General features: G+C 46.5%; 1 protein-coding gene across 3 annotated transcripts in view; it reads right to left on the bottom strand.

Moving 5' to 3' along the window:
* LOC120981134 (BTG3 associated nuclear protein) overlaps positions 1 to 16,869 on the bottom strand; it is a 317,594-nt gene that overhangs the window by 107,664 nt on the left and 193,061 nt on the right. For all 3 annotated transcript variants that reach the window (XM_040410642.1, XM_040410644.1, XM_040410645.1), the window contains 3 exons: positions 7,197 to 7,327; positions 1,254 to 1,316; positions 264 to 308 (listed from right to left, as the gene is read on the bottom strand). In XM_040410642.1, the coding sequence (XP_040266576.1) occupies positions 264 to 308; positions 1,254 to 1,316; positions 7,197 to 7,327 (239 nt within the window). The remainder of the gene's footprint in view (positions 1 to 263; positions 309 to 1,253; positions 1,317 to 7,196; positions 7,328 to 16,869) is intronic.

Below are 16,869 nucleotides of genomic sequence, written 5' to 3'. Positions count from 1 at the left end.
AATGGCTGTTTTTGTATCAAATCCATTGTGTCACGATATTTTATGTAGGAATGAAAACTTGGCGCAGTGCCTTGTCCCTCCCCCGTCACCAGTGAAGTCACTTATATAAAAAAAAGGACCTTAAATTCCACGGCTGAGAGTACAGCTCATGTTCAAATGACATAAAGGGTCCTCATTATAAACAGCTGTGCGTCATACGTGGAATTTGTATTTGGCTGATGGTTTTGTGACTGGAAACAAGCAGAAGGAGTGAGAGACGTTACCTGCCCGTCCTGACCCACGTGGACTTGATGGATCTGTAGGTTCCCCTGTAAAACACACATGGATGTTAGACGTGGAAATGATGAGCAGCGATGTCTACATTGCAGATGAGTTTATGTCCTTTACTATAGGACGTGCATTAACCAGCGACATCCTGCACGCTGCCGCCATTTATTGCCTTTATTTGTAGGATGACTCATTATCACAAGAACTCGACAAGTTCTGTGCGATTTACTATCCTTTCAGCAAATCACAAAACGTCTCAGAATTGCTTTTTTTCCTGATAATTTACAAGTGAGGAGGTGATCCGCTGTGCACCTCGCCGCCATTTTCTGCCGGCAGCAGCTCATCCATCAGACGTCACACGAGGGCAGAGTGACTGTGACCCGTCCTCACCCGGCTCCGTCTATGCCTTTACTATCTCTATAGAGCGGTATTCTATCAGGCTGTGGGCTGAATTCTCAGACATCTCGTTTCTATAGTAACGGACCATCGTTTGGAGGAAAGACCCGTTTTTCTGCCGTCTAATGGCCCCTTTAAAGGCACAGCAATGGTGTAAACAGCTGTAAAGTGAGTTAGAGACTGGCTGCCAACACAGCAATATAGAAGACCACCTCGCTGTGCAACACCTGGCGCCTGCACATTCACACGCAGAAGTCCAAGCGATCCTGGAAACGCAGCCGTCAGTCTACGGCTCGCTGGGAGCTCAGAACTGACAGAACTTGCAAACTGCGAGATATGAAACAGGTCTTTAAAAACCACAGAAGCTGAAATATTTCATTTTCCTGTAATGTCATCAGTTTTTTGACCAATATCAGAAACAGAAATAAGTTCTGATGGTTACGGCGCTGGAGCCGAATGTAATGGAGATCACAATACAAAACCAGAGCGAGCAGACAGAGCCGGGACGGTGAGACGGCCGCGCCACTGCTCATGGTCGGCTCTGTGCAGATTGTGGGCCACAGAGAATGAATGTGATTGCAGTAAATTACCTCGCTGTCCTGCGTGATCTGGACCTGCTCCCCCTGCGGCACCTGTGCGATGTGCAGATGTCCCTGCAGAAAACAGAGGAACGATGTGAGGAAACCAGCAGAATAGTGAGCGCAGCTCTGGAGAATAATACAGGATAAGTAATGTATGTACACAGTGACTGCACCAGCAGAATAGTGAGCGCAGCTCTGGAGTATAATACAGGATGTAACTCAGGATCAGTACAGGATAAGTAATGTATGTACACAGTGACTGCACCAGCAGAATAGTGAGTGCAGCTCTGGAGTATAATACAGGATGTAACTCAGGATCAGTACAGGATAAGTAATGTATGTACACAGTGACTGCACCAGCAGAATAGTGAGTGCAGCTCTGGAGTATAATACAGGATGTAACTCAGGATCTGTACAGGATAAGTAATGTATGTACACAGTGACCGCACCAGCAGAATAGTGAGTGCAGCTCTGGAGTATAATGCAGGATGTAACTCAGGATCAGTACAGGATAAGTAATGTATGTACACAGTGACTGCACCAGCAGAATAGTGAGTGCAGCTCTGGAGTATAATACCGGATGTAACTCAGGATCAGTACAGGATAAGTAATGTATGTACACAGTGACTACACCAGCAGAATAGTGAGTGCAGCTCTGGAGTATAATACAGGATGTAACTCAGGATCAGTACAGGATAAGTAATGTATGTACACAGTGACTGCACCAGCAGAATAGTGAGTGCAGCTCTGGAGTATAATACAGGATGTAACTCAGGATCAGTACAGGATCAGTAATGTATGTACACAGTGACTGCACCAGCAGAATAGTGAGTGCAGCTCTGGAGTATAATACAGCATGTAACTAAGGATCAGTAATGTATGTACACAGTGACTGCACCAGCAGAATAGTGAGTGCAGCTCTGGAGTATAATACAGGATAAGTAATGTATGTACACAGTGACTGCACCAGCAGAATAGTGAGCGCAGCTCTGGAGTATAATACAGGATAAGTAAAGTATGTACACAGTGACCGCACCAGCAGAATAGGGAGCGCCGCTCTGGAGTATAATACTGGATGTAACTCAGGATCAGTACAGGATAAGTAATGTATGTACACAGTGACTGCACCAGCAGAATAGTGAGTGCAGCTCTGGAGTATAATACAGGATGTAACTCAGGATCAGTACCGGATAAGTAATATATGTACACAGTGACTGCACCAGCAGAATAGTGAGTGCAGCTCTGGAGTATAATACAGGATGTAACTCAGGATCAGTACAGGATGAGTAATGTATGTACACAGTGACTGCACCAGCAGAATAGTGAGTGCAGTTCTGGAGTATAATACAGGATGTAACTCAGGATCAGTACAGGATAAGTAATGTATGTACACAGTGACTACACCAGCAGAATAGTGAGTGCAGCTCTGGAGTATAATACAGGATGTAACTCAGGATCAGTACAGGATAAGTAATGTATGTACACAGTGACTGCACCAGCAGAATAGTGAGTGCAGCTCTGGAGTATAATACAGGATGTAACTCGGGATCAGTACAGGATAAGTAATGTATGTACACAGTGACTGCACCAGCAGAATAGTGAGTGCAGCACTGGAGTATAATACAGGATGTAACTCGGGATCAGTACAGGATAAGTAATGTATGTACACAGTGACTGCACCAGCAGAATAGTGAGTGCAGCTCTGGAGTATAATACAGGATGTAACTCAGGATCAGTACGGGATAAGTAATGTATGTACACAGTGACTGCACCAGCAGAATAGTGAGTGCAGTTCTGGAGTATAATACAGGATGTAACTCAGGATCAGTACAGGATAAGTAATGTATGTACACAGTGACTGCACCAGCAGAATAGTGAGTGCAGCTCTGGAGTATAATACATGATGTAACTCAGGATCAGTACAGGATAAGTAATGTATGTACACAGTGACTGCACCAGCAGAATAGTGAGTGCAGCTCTGGAGTATAATACAGGATGTAACTCAGGATCAGTACAGGATAAGTAATGTATGTACACAGTGACTGCACCAGCAGAATAGTGAGTGCAGCTCTGGAGTACAATACAGGATGTATCTCAGGATCAGTACAGGATAAGTAATGTATGTACACAGTGACTACACCAGCAGAATAGTGAGTGCAGCTCTGGAGTATAATACAGGATGTAACACAGGATCAGTACAGGATAAGTAATGTATGTACACAGTGACTGCACCAGAAGAATAGTGAGTGCAGCTCTGGAGTATAATACAGGATGTAACTCAGGATCAGTACAGGATAAGTAATGTATGTACACAGTGACTGCACCAGCAGAATAGTGAGTGCAGCTCTGGAGTACAATACAGGATGTATCTCAGGATCAGTACAGGATAAGTAATGTATGTACACAGTGACTACACCAGCAGAATAGTGAGTGCAGCTCTGGAGTATAATACAGGATGTAACACAGGATCAGTACAGGATAAGTAATGTATGTACACAGTGACTGCACCAGAAGAATAGTGAGTGCAGCTCTGGAGTATAATACAGGATGTAACTCAGGATCAGTACAGGATAAGTAATGTATGTACACAGTGACTGCACCAGCAGAATAGTGAGTGCAGCTCTGGAGTACAATACAGGATGTATCTCAGGATCAGTAATGTATGTACACAGTGACTGCACTAGCAGAATAGTGAGTGCAGCTCTGGAGTATAATACAGGATAAGTAATGTATGTACACAGTGACTGCACCAGCAGAATAGTGAGTGCAGCTCTGGAGTATAATACAGGATGTAACTCAGGATCAGTACAGGAGAAGTAATGTATGTACACAGTGACCGCACCAGCAGAATAGTGAGTACAGCTCTGGAGTATAATACAGGATGTAACTCAGGATCAGTACAGGATAAGTAATGTATGTGCACAGTGACTGCACCAGCAGAATAGTGAGTACAGCTCTGGAGTATAATACAGGATGTAACTCAGGATCAGTAATGTATGTACACAGTGACTGCACTAGCAGAATAGTGAGTGCAGCTCTGGAGTATAATACAGGATAAGTAATGTATGTACACAGTGACTGCACCAGCAGAATAGTGAGTGCAGCTCTGGAGTATAATACAGGATGTAACTAAGGATCAGTAATGTATGTACACAGTGACTGCACCAGCAGAATAGTGAGTACAGCTCTGGAGTATAATACAGGATGTAACTCAGGATCAGTACAGGATAAGTAATGTATGTGCACAGTGACTGCACCAGCAGAATAGTGAGTACAGCTCTGGAGTATAATACAGGATGTAACTCAGGATCAGTAATGTATGTACACAGTGACTGCACTAGCAGAATAGTGAGTGCAGCTCTGGAGTATAATACAGGATAAGTAATGTATGTACACAGTGACTGCACCAGCAGAATAGTGAGTGCAGCTCTGGAGTATAATACAGGATGTAACTAAGGATCAGTAATGTATGTACACAGTGACTGCACCAGCAGAATAGTGAGTGCAGCTCTGGAGTATAATACAGGATGTAACTCAGGATCAGTACAGGATAAGTGATGTATACACAGTGACTGCACCAGCAGAATAGTGAGTGCAGCTCTGGAGTATAATACAGGATGTAACTCAGGATCAGTACAGGATAAGTAATGTATGTATACAGTGACTGCACCAGCAGAATAGTGAGTGCAGCTCTGGAGTATAATACAGGATGTAGCTCAGGATCAGTACAGGATAAGTAATGTAATGTGTGGAGTATAATACAATATAATACATACTCTGGAGTATAATAAATTACAATACATTATTATTTTTCATGATTTAGTCATCTGTATATAAAGGTGGCTCTAGAATCTACCGTCAGTTTCTGCCCATTTCTTTTCTTATGCCTCAGGGTTGCGACACCCGGCATACACAGTAATCGGCTGCTTTCGCACAGTCGCAGTCACTAAAGGTTTCTGCTTCCAGCTCCGTCTATTTTTTCCGGCACCGGTGGCCGCGTGTCCCCCCCCCTATAATCTGATATTGATGACCTGCCCATCAATAACTGGCTGATACATGGCTCGATGTGAAGCTGCTGCTCCGACCACACGCACCCTGGTCACAATGTGAAGGCATTGGCGGCAGGGAGCCGTACACATACTGCGGACACTTCTGCTTCAACAACTACAATTCTCATTTTCCCACTGATCTTGTTTTGAAAAAAATAAAAATGCTGCAGAGGAGATTAAGATGCTCCATTTGGAATTCAGTCAAGAAGCCTCTGACGACCATTTCACTTTTAAACAAGAACAATTGCCTGTGAATTTCAAAGACACACAGCTCCCTCTATATCAAACAGCTTCATTTCCTCTGGACGGAAATCGTCCTATTCATAAGAGGCAAAACAAAACAGACTGAACTTATCAAACTGACAATAGGGACTCCGCAGAGAATTTCCAGCCCCGGCTTCATTCAGACCTGATAAGGGCTGGAGGGAATTAACCCTGAGCTTACCACGCCGGTTTCTTGCTGTCTATATGAATGGGCACATCCGGCGACCATCATGGACACGTGCTGGAGAATCACAAGGACTATTCCAGTAAGGAGATAACTGTTACAGCAGGTGAGGTCCGTCCGCTGGGACCGCAATGGCCATGAGAATAGGGTTCAGCGCACTTGTATGAATTAGGCCTGGGCTACACTGCGGCTTCTTTAACTATTGAGTCCGCAAGATTGCATTCATTTGGCCTGCAGCTCTGGTTCGATAGTTAAAATCAATCAGTCGCGCTACAAAAAGTTGCAGTGTAGCAGAGGCCTTAAGCAGTAGGTGGACCATGCGCTCGCTGCTTCATTCATCTCGATGGGACCGCCGGAGACGGCCGAGCTCCGCTCTCCCCCATCTCTGGCATTTCCAAAGACTTAGAATGGAGCAGAGACGGACATGTTCGACCATACACCCATTCTCGTGATCGCTGGGGGGTCTCAGAGGTCAGACCTCCACTATCCGGTGGATAAGGGACAACGTGTTACAACCAGAATACGCCTCATATGGATGCCATCGGCTGGACACATTAGGAGTCTGCTTCCTCTGCTTTAACTACTCTTGTTGGGATTCACTAAAGTGGAGAAACTTTCCGTCATATTTCTGAAAACCCCGTCCATCCACCTTGTCTGTATTAAAGAGGACCTGTCGCCGCTCCTGAGATGTCTGTTGCAGTCCCCATGTAATAACCATTCTGCTGCATGTACTCTTCTGGCTCTGTGTTGTGCTATTCCCTTGTTATTTCTACTAGAAGGCGCCAGGTACAGAAGGGTGTTACCATTCAAGGGTGTGTCCCTGCATAGTCTGACACCAGCTGCACTGATGGGACACAGACACACCCACTACTGGTAACACCCAGCAGTACCTTTACTGCAGACTGCTGAAAAATGTATTTGTGAACTTCTAGCAGGAATAATACAGGATTGGCACAACACAGAGAGTCATATGAATAGATGCTCCAGAAGGGTTATGGCACAGGGGATAAAACGGACGTGTCGGCAGAGGTGACACGGCCTCTGTGTCACAAGCTTTCCGAGCAGTTCTGCACATCTACCCTCCAGACGCTCCGTGCACTTATACCTGATTTGGAGTATTTAAGTCTATGAGGTTTTGTGTAAGGAAATGAATGCCGCCAGGTTTGTCCCAGAGGAAACCTCCTAAATAATTGTTTATTCATTTCACTCCTCCACAGAAGGCGTTGTGATCTCCGTACAAGACGTAAATCAATGAGATCTGTTGCTGGCTGAGCTATTTCAGGAAGATAACCTCACATTCTCCGGTAAAAGTCACTCACCAGAGGAAGCAAAGCTCCCTTTAGCGGACAATCGCTTGCCGGATCTCCGCCGAGAGACTTTCAGGCTTCCAGCAATGCCGGAATGCTGAGAGATTTACATACATAAGAAAACCTGGAAAACCATGTAGAAACTTACCACCTGGACCTGACCATCCTCTCCAATCTGGTGGATCTGCACCTGCTGGGCATTAGCCAATGCGTAGTGTAGGGCCTGGGACGGCGCCTGCTGGAGGTCGCTGGAGGACGATACGGTATTTTGCACGCCATCTGTAACGTGAAACAGACAAGATACAGAAGCTTGGAATAAAGAATGACCAACACCCAACAGCGGTTCACAATGTAGTGGAACTTAATCAGCACAAAGCGCAGTTGGATTATGACATTTTGCTGAAATTCAAGAAACATTTTTGCCATTTTAATCCTGTTTGTGACAGTCATATAGGACAGATTCGTGGCTCCACTACTGAGGCAACACAGCAGCAATGAGGTGGCGGTAAATGTCACCTGTATGTTGTGACTTCAATCACGTTTCCAATAGACCATTTCTACGGTTACATAGACATCAAACCTTTATAAATCAGGAAGGTAAGTGGTAATCTTCCTTAGGGTTTGTCTATGAGGCCTGGAATCACATCCACCGACCCTTCGCATGACGTGACAGACCCTGGAGTTCTCTGGGCAGCAGCCATCTTTATCCAGACCCAGAACTACGAGGGAGGGTTTCTCTGCACTGTCACTATAACAAACTCTCTGGCTCTGCATTTACAATTTTGATATGTGAGGAAAGCTCTGGCAGAGGGAGCGCGGCCGCGCAGCTGAGCGAGGAGGATGAGCGCCTCTGGACAAGGGGCGGCTGTTCAGTCTCACCTGATTTCTTCCCTGGGCCGCGGTGGCAGCTGCGAGGACGCGGTGTCGTGCTTATCGCAGCATTGTGTACAAATAACAATTGGGATAAATCCCAGTTCCCTGAAAGCAGGATCTCTAAGAGTTCCCTGTTCACAGCTGGCGGCCATCTCTCCTCTGCTCACTGCTATCAGGATCCCACAACCTAAAGCTCCAGATTCAGTAACTCAAATTGCGGATCCGGAAGAAAAAAAAAGGATGACATCCGTATGGATCCGGATCCATTGTAACAATGCCTAAAACGGACAAGAATATGACATGTTCTATTTTTTTAGCGGGGCTACGGAACAGACATACTGATGCGGACAGCACACGGTGTGGTGTCTGCATTTTTTGTGGACCCACTGAAATGAATAGGTCCGCATCCTATCTCCAAAAAAAAAAAACGGAACAGACACGGAAACAAACAACGTTCGTGTAGCCTAAAGCTGCATTCTGTGAAGCGGTCTTTCCATAGGTTCAGGCACCACGTGTAGTGTCAAGGGTGCAAGCTGAAGGTTTTCAGGATGGGCGTGCCCCTTCTGTAATGGCAGGAGATGAACAGATCGTGCCCAGCTAAGGCCAGCCCTGCAGATGGTTGGGTGAAGGTATTTGGCAGCGTCCTGCTAATCGAACACATCCTACACTGTTGGACTGGGGGTGAATTACCTTTCCAGGAGAGATGGCTGCACAAGAGCTCTGTATGGATCCCATATAACGGTTCAGATTATGGTTGTGTCATGCACTGTACAATTCAGGGATGGCAACCTTTAATCACATTTTGGATTCAGCCTCAATGTGCTTCTAATCCCTTGCACTGAGGCATTTTCCTTCCTTTTGGTAAATGCACGGGCTGAGATTTTCACAATCATGCTCCGACCTGCCATTAAGGAAGAACTGGTCGCTCCCCCTGTAACCCCATTACAAACATTCCTCACCCCGGGGACAGTCTCCTTGGGCTTTTTTCCACAGCTCTTCATCCAGACTTTGAATCAATCATTTGTAAGTGAGAAATATTTGGAAATCTTTCTGCTCCCGTCCCTGCCTCACATATATTCTACAGCCAGACACATGTCAAATAATAGCAGATCAGAAAGGTCCTTCATATCATCACTGATGAGCTTATTGGAGACAATGTAGGCTGCATCACCTGGACGCGTAGAACACGACGATTGAGGAGCAGAATGTTTTAGGGCGCTTTCACACGCAGCAGATTTGTGGCAGAAAATTCCATGCAGTTGAATGGGGCGGCCAGCACATGGATTTCTGCAAGCCTCATTAAGGTGAATGGAACGGATTTTCAGTTGCAGAATGTAATCTGCTGCGAGTAAAGGCGCCCTTATGTTTCTGACTAAATAAAGATGGTGGCCTCATCCTGCTCATCGCAGAGAAATATCCAGGGATACTGCCGAGCTGGAACATTCGGTAAAATGCTTTGTCAGAGGTTCGGTCATTTCTTCAGAAAACGTTATATTATTTATGTCCAATAGCAGTTGTGATCTCAGATGGTCAGCGCTGCTCTACTTGGATGCCAGCATTTCCCCGCCACCCTTCTGCAAGCAAGATAAATGACCGGCTGCAGACAAGGACCGACCGAGCGCTCTGCAGACTGGAAAACACATGTACAGCTCAAATGGAAAATAATAGCACAACTGGGAGGAATAGATTAGATTTTTACAACATGTCAGATTCGAAGAGCAGATGACAGAGACCCGTCTGGAGCAGCAGGTCCTCCTCGGCACTCCTACCACACTGCAGCCCTGCCGGGGTCATATATTACCATCACTGCACCTCCAGGACGTAAGTGCAAGACAAACGGGAAGAGATGATATAGACGCCACTGGCGGACAGAAGTCAGGTCTCCTCTGCAGAGCGTCAGGGAACAATTCATCTGATGGCGGTGAGTTATGGCTGAGGCCTTCCTGCTCAAAAACTACACTGGAGATAAAAGAACTAATAAACCAGCTTTACAAATTAATAATGACATGTATACTACACTCACGAGGTACGGTTACATCATACCTACCGTCATATAGCAGATTTGATCCCTAGCAGAGTACCTTATGTACATGTCACTCAGGTCAGTCAAGCAAAGGAGATCAGGAACAATCTGGTGAACCCTCTTTCTGATTGGTTAATAGATCATGTTTTTGCAGACTGGCATCGATCACTATATCTACAACTAAGGGGGAATGGCCGGGGTTTGGGAACTGGTGATAATTACAATGCCCCCTGTGCACATTCAAAATACGCACAGAGGAGGGAAGGTGATCTTAAAGGGGGTGTCTTATCTCGCCCTTACACGGGACGATATTACAACAATCTGCTGATTGCTAGCTGAGGAGGCTGGTGCATTTACATGCAGCAATCTCCTCCACAGTATGGGGAGCAGTGATCACCATTGCCATCACTATGCCCCATAAGGATCGTGTAGACACCGCACAATCTGCTGCAGGTAAATCACTTCTGTGTGCGAGTGTTTCGCTTGTTCATTGGGTAATCAGCGGTACATTTACACAGTCTGATCATTACTAACGAGAATTACTATGAACGCTCATTAGAGATAATCTGTGGTTCTTGGCCCATGTAAAGGGCCCTAAAGGCGGCCAGGAAACAGCTGTTGCTCGCTGTTACGGTAGCTCCTATTGCGGTGCATGTGAGCTACTGAAGGTGCAGAGCATATCAAGCTATGTGGTTTCCCTAGCTCTAAAACAGCAAGTCCTGGACCACTCCGCTGGCGTTTGTCCACCTGATGGTCAGAACTTAGTAACGGCAAGATGAGACAACCCCTTTATTGGTGGGCCTGCTAGGATAGGCCACCATTATATGTTTGGTGGGTGTCCGACCTCTGGGATCCTGAGAATGAAGGTCATTCTTGTTACTAGTCTCTTTGATACCTGTCACGTACCGGGGACCTGACCAGCCCACCACGTCAGGTGACAAGGGATGCCCAAGCCCTTCAGGCCGATTGACCTCACACGCTGTTACGCCCAATGCTGGGCCGTAACTCAAGCATAAATCGCCACCTGAAGCCTGCAAGCACACCCGCTCACTAACACTAAACTTTCACTGCCACCACCCGTCAGCTATAAGGTCGACAGGACACCCCTGAGTGTTCCACTCGCAGCAGACACCCACACGATAGCAAGCCTCACGGAAAACCACATACCGCCTCAGACTGCACACACACTCTTCATGGGGCGAACAGGTTCTTAAGGTTACAAGACAAACCATCAAACTTTTAGGTTTAATATATAAAAAATAGACAGCACTTGGTTATAAAAAATGATTAACAAGAGACGTACATAAATGGCAAACAATTGTAGAATAAAAAGGAGAAAACAAAGAAAGTTCTAAGGCTACTTTCACACTAGCGTTCGGGTGTCCGCTCGTGCGCTCCGTTTGAAGGGGCTCACGAGCGGTCCTGAACGCAGCCGTCCGGCCCCAATGCATTCTCAGTGGAGGCGGATCCGCTCAGAATGCATCCGCCTGCCAGCGCTCAGCCTCCGCTCCGCTCAGTGAGCGGACACCTGAACGCTGCTTGCAGCGTTCGGGTGTCCGCCTGGCCGTGCGGAGGCGAGCGGATCCGTCCAGACTTATAATGTAAGTCAATGGGGATGGATCCGCTTGAAGATGACACCATATGGCTCAATCTTCAAGCGGATCCGTTCCCCATTGACTTTCAATGTAAAGTCTGAACGGATCCGCTCAGGCTACTTTCACACTTAGAAAATTTTCTAAGTTTTAATGCAGATGCATCCGTTCTGAACGGATGCGAACGTCTGCATTATCGGAGCGGATCCGTCTGATGAAACATCAGACGGATCCGCTCCGAACGCTAGTGTGAAAGTAGCCTAATACTTAGCAGTTGTGTGGTAAAAGTCCTTTCCTCCCAGGAGATTTGGGCAGAGTACTGGTGCACAAACCAATTCGATTGGATCTCCCACTTTGTGACCCCAAATATCCAGGGATTGCATGTTTATGCCTTTCCTCCGGGGCAGGTCTGAGGGGATTCTCACTCCCACCTCTGACTCGGCCCCTCTGGCCGAGCTTCATTACCCATGCAGCCGGCCCCCTGGCCATCTAGGGAACAGGTATGAAAATATCAAAAAGATACCTTCACCAGGGCAACTGGGAAACTACAGACCCCAGACCTTCTTCATAATTCATATCTCATCGTTCCGAGTCCTAGCATATCAAACGAGACACGTCCAGGGCGCTCGGAAGATGAGATCCTTATTTTAAGAAGATGAAGATAAGTTGATACGCCATGTCTGGTGTCCATGTGATGCCCCCATCATACCAGAGATGATAAGCTGGGTTTTGTGGACATCCGATCCCTCCTGAACAAGTTACGAAGGATTACGGATTATGGCTCATGCTCTGGTTAGGAAGCCTCCATGCTGACACACGGCGCCGGAGAGTCTGCTGTCCCCTGTCCAGAGTGTGACCAGCAAATGGGCCTATCCTGGTTAGTATCTCTGTGCTAATTAACCCCCCGGGGAGCAGGCTGCTGTTTACCCAGGTATGAGGCAGACAACTCGGCCTATATGCAGCCTTCAACCAATTCATCAAAGGCTGCTGGCCTGGCAACACAAATACATAAATACATTCTGTATATATATATGTGAATCACACTGGACTATGTTACACCACAACACATAACCATAAAACATATAATATCACAGCAAACACTGTAATAACTAGGGATAAGGCGGTCCCTATTCCTGACAACACCTATCCATCCCATGTTCATTTCCCCAGACTATTTTCTGCTTATCTTTTTTTTTAACCTCTAGTTGTGAGATGCCAATGATCTACCCAGGCAGTAGAGACCAGCACCCAGAGGAGGCACATGTGGGTGACAGGGGCTCGCTAATTAACAGCCATGAGCTCCATCCAGCAGAAAAGAATCCCATAGGGAAATATCAGCAGAGTTAAACACTCAGAGTAATTTGTTATGCAGGCTTGGAAGAATGATTTGGCATCATATCTGGTTTTACTGCGGCTTCACAGTTCATCTGTCGACCAAATCTGGAGCCTTTAACGACTGCAAAACGTATTGTAATTGAATTTTGCAGAAAAGTTCAGTATAACTTCAAGAACCGTTCTAGGGACGGGAAAAACTGTTAGTGGAAAAGACCAATGATCTGAATCGCCAGAGGAGAAACGTCGCCATATTAACAAAGACTGACCGCTAACCGATTGTGACAGGGCCAGGCACACAGCCTTCAAGAGGAGAAAAATAAAACAGAGCACATATGCTGTGAAGATTAGCAGCTGGCTGTGGAAAGCGCAGCACAAACTGCAACGCTCACAGCCTCTTGCACAACCAAGTGCAACGCTTCCAACTCCTCGAGCCAGAGGAAATACTGAGACACAACATTTCTGTGATCCCAACAATCTGTTCCTATTGCTCGGTGCAAGGAGGCTGCTCGAATGTGTTTATTCCACCTACAGTGGACGCCAAAATACCAGAGTTCATGATGATCAAAGCAAGAGAGAAAAAACAAAATCACTTGCCGCACATGACCAGTGCATACAGCTGAGCGTTAGGGTTTACATCGGGGTCCAGCATAATCCTAAATAGTGGCAAAATCCATGACGAAGATACAGCAAGGTGAGCACTGCAAAGGGTGAAATCCGCAGCATAAACTGACGTTGTGGAGTCGATATCCACACAGAAAGGCAATTTCCACTGCAGATTATTTTCGACATTGTGTGGATGAGATTTCTCTGGCACTGTAATAACAGTCCACCGTGTACTCACTACATGTGAACATATCCGTAGAGCTGGCTTCACACAGAACAATGTCAGTAAATGGATATTCACTCACAGCAGCAGATTGTAGACATGCGTCCGTTTTAAATCTGCGGCGCGGCATGCCCGATCTTTGTGGAAATGCTGTGTATTTTCGTCACGGGGGGCATTCATCAGACTGCACATCCTGGTGTAAAACATACATATTTCATTGCAAGGTTTTAGTCCCGTTCTACAGCAATAACTGAATGGTGCGAGACCGACTTCAATCCGCAGCAGTGACATTAACTCATCCCTTCAATGACACCAAACATAAAACTGTATTTCCTGCAGACATCTCCGACAACTGTTCCTTTATATCTTCTCCGAAGACATCAAAGAGGAAAACGTCCATGTTCACAAAAGAATGGACCACACAAAAAATATGACTTGCCTACAAAAAAGCAGCAGTCGACATTTCATTATTTTTCCTCCCTCTCTCCTCTGTAAATGGAATTTCAGAGCTAATGTGACTTGACGGGTCAAACGCATAGAAAAACATTACAAACAGGCGTTTGCCAATCAAAAGCTGAAAACATATTGGACCAATCTATTCTAACGACGAGCCCGTGTTTGCACATGCCAAGTCCAGCTTCAACCGCTGCTTTTTTTTTATTCTGCTCTAAATGAAGCTGAAAGGTAATAAAACTCTCTGCTGAGTAGTCAGCCATGTTACTGGCAAATCAGCCCTGACCTATTAATGACTTGATGGAGGTTTCTCGACCAGCTACCCTGCTCTAGGTACGGCTGCACACTGAATAAACAGCTCCCATTTCTCCCAATCCGCTCTTCGGCTGGGATTTTGAATAACATTTAATAGTCGGTGTAGTCGCACTGTTGGTCCACCGTCCGCACTCCTCCAGCAATAAATGGACACGAAAAGTCAACGAAAGTTCAACCAGAAAAAAAAACTAATGTGCAATCTTTAGTCAATCGGAGGAAATACTCAATTCTGCTTTCCAGATTCCAGCATTTTCCTTTTGTTCTCAAAATCTATGTTTTAAATTAGTGGATTCAAAAAAGGTCACTTAAATGAATATTTGTAAAACGTCACTGAAGACGAGGGAAGCGCTGGTCGCCCCAGACCTGCTAAGAGAGGGAAAACCAAGCAAGACTTGGAAGACGGAATGAGAGCGCTCCAAATGGTGAATATGGCGCCGCTGTGTTGCAATCTCCAGAGACAGAGGACACTGAGCCCATGAACAATCACATCAGTCTCCAATTATCATTTGCAGTTTCTGACTTTAAGACATTCTTTCATACATAAATCCGAAGACTGGTACACAGTCCCAAAGGCCTGGGGGCGAAGTAAGCCTCTCGGATGGTATTTAGCCCCACATTAACTCTACAGCAGCAAATCAGCAAGATTTATGTCTGTGGCGTGCAGTAAGGTCTTCTACAGCTTATTAATCACGGCTAGGAAACCAGTAGTTAAACGCACACCAGAATATTCCAGTCACTGTCCCATCATCCTATGACAATGACAGGCAGGAAGCCTTTCTCAGGATGATTCAACCAGTAAAGGTAAAGTACAGAGAATGGCAGCGCCTTTTACACAGGGTGTATTAATGCCCAAATGATAATTTGTTCACTCCTCGGCGATGGCCTCTATATAAAAATCATTGTATCTAATGGTCATGCAGCGGAACAGCCCAATGTGCGGATACAAACCACCATATAAATGATCAAAATTTGCAAGCAATTGATGTTCTGGTTGTTACCACCCAATGACTGGTAATTGCTGGTCGTATAGATGGCCCATCAATAGGGCAAGGTCCTCGTACGCAGGCAGATTGCATTTCATGTGATAATTACATCTTTATAAGGCTACTTTCAAATCTGCGTTTTTGATTCAGGTTTTGAGATCAGGCTGAGGATCAGCCTAATCAGGATGCTTCAGTGATCGGCGGCATGTTTACACAGGGCAGTGATGGGCGGCATGTTTACACAGGGCAGTGATTGGTGGCATGTTTACACAGGGCAGTGATCGGCGGCATGTTTACACAGGGCAGTGATGGGCGGCATGTTTACACAGGGCAGTGATCGGTGGCATGTTTACACAGGGCAGTGATCGGCGGCATGTTTACACAGGACAGTGATCGGTGCCATGTTTACACAGGACAGTGATCGGTGCCATGTTTACACAGGGCAGTGATCGGTGGCATGTTTACACAGGGCAGTGATCGGCGGCATGTTTACACAGGGCAGTGATCGGCGCCATGTTTACACAGGGCAGTGATCGGTGCCATGTTTACACAGGGCAGTGATCGGTGCCATGTTTACACAGGGCAGTGATCGGCGGCATGTTTACACAGGGCAGTGATCGGCGGCATGTTTACACAGGGCAGTGATCGGCGGCATGTTTACACAGGGCAGTGATCGGCGGCATGTTTACACAGGGCAGTGATCGGCGGCATGTTTACACAGGGCAGTGATCGGCGGCATGTTTACACAGGGCAGTGATCGGCGGCATGTTTACACAGGGCAGTGATCGGTGCCATGTTTACACATGGCAGTGATCGGCGGCATGTTTACACAGGGCAGTGATCGGTGCCATGTTTACACAGGGCAGTGATGGGCGGCATGTTTACACAGGGCAGTGATTGGCGGCATGTTTACACAGGGCAGTGATCGGCGGCATGTTTACACAGGGCAGTGATCGGCGGCATGTTTACACAGGGCAGTGATCGGCGGCATGTTTACACAGGGCAGTGATCGGCGGCATGTTTACACAGGGCAGTGATCGGCGGCATGTTTACACAGGGCAGTGATCGGCGGCATGTTTACACAGGGCAGTGATCGGCGGCATGTTTACACAGGGCAGTGATCGGCGGCATGTTTACACAGGGCAGTGATCGGCGGCATGTTTACACAGGGCAGTGATCGGCGGCATGTTTACACAGGGCAGTGATCGGTGCCATGTTTACACAGGGCAGTGATCGGTGCCATGTTTACACAGGGCAGTGATCGGTGCCATGTTTACACAGGGCAGTGATCGGTGGCATGTTTACACAGGGCAGTGATCGGCGGCATATGTAAATGGCCCCTAAGGCTGCAGTAAGAGGCTTCCACCTGATTGCTGCGTTTCACATTCTGAAATGTGTTTTAGCCATTTGTGAGGAAGGAG

Source organism: Bufo bufo, chromosome 10 (genome assembly GCF_905171765.1).
Source record: "Bufo bufo chromosome 10, aBufBuf1.1, whole genome shotgun sequence".
NCBI lineage: Eukaryota > Metazoa > Chordata > Amphibia > Anura > Bufonidae > Bufo > Bufo bufo.
Note: the sequence above shows the minus strand (reverse complement) of the source record. Positions and strands in the feature narration are given on the sequence as shown.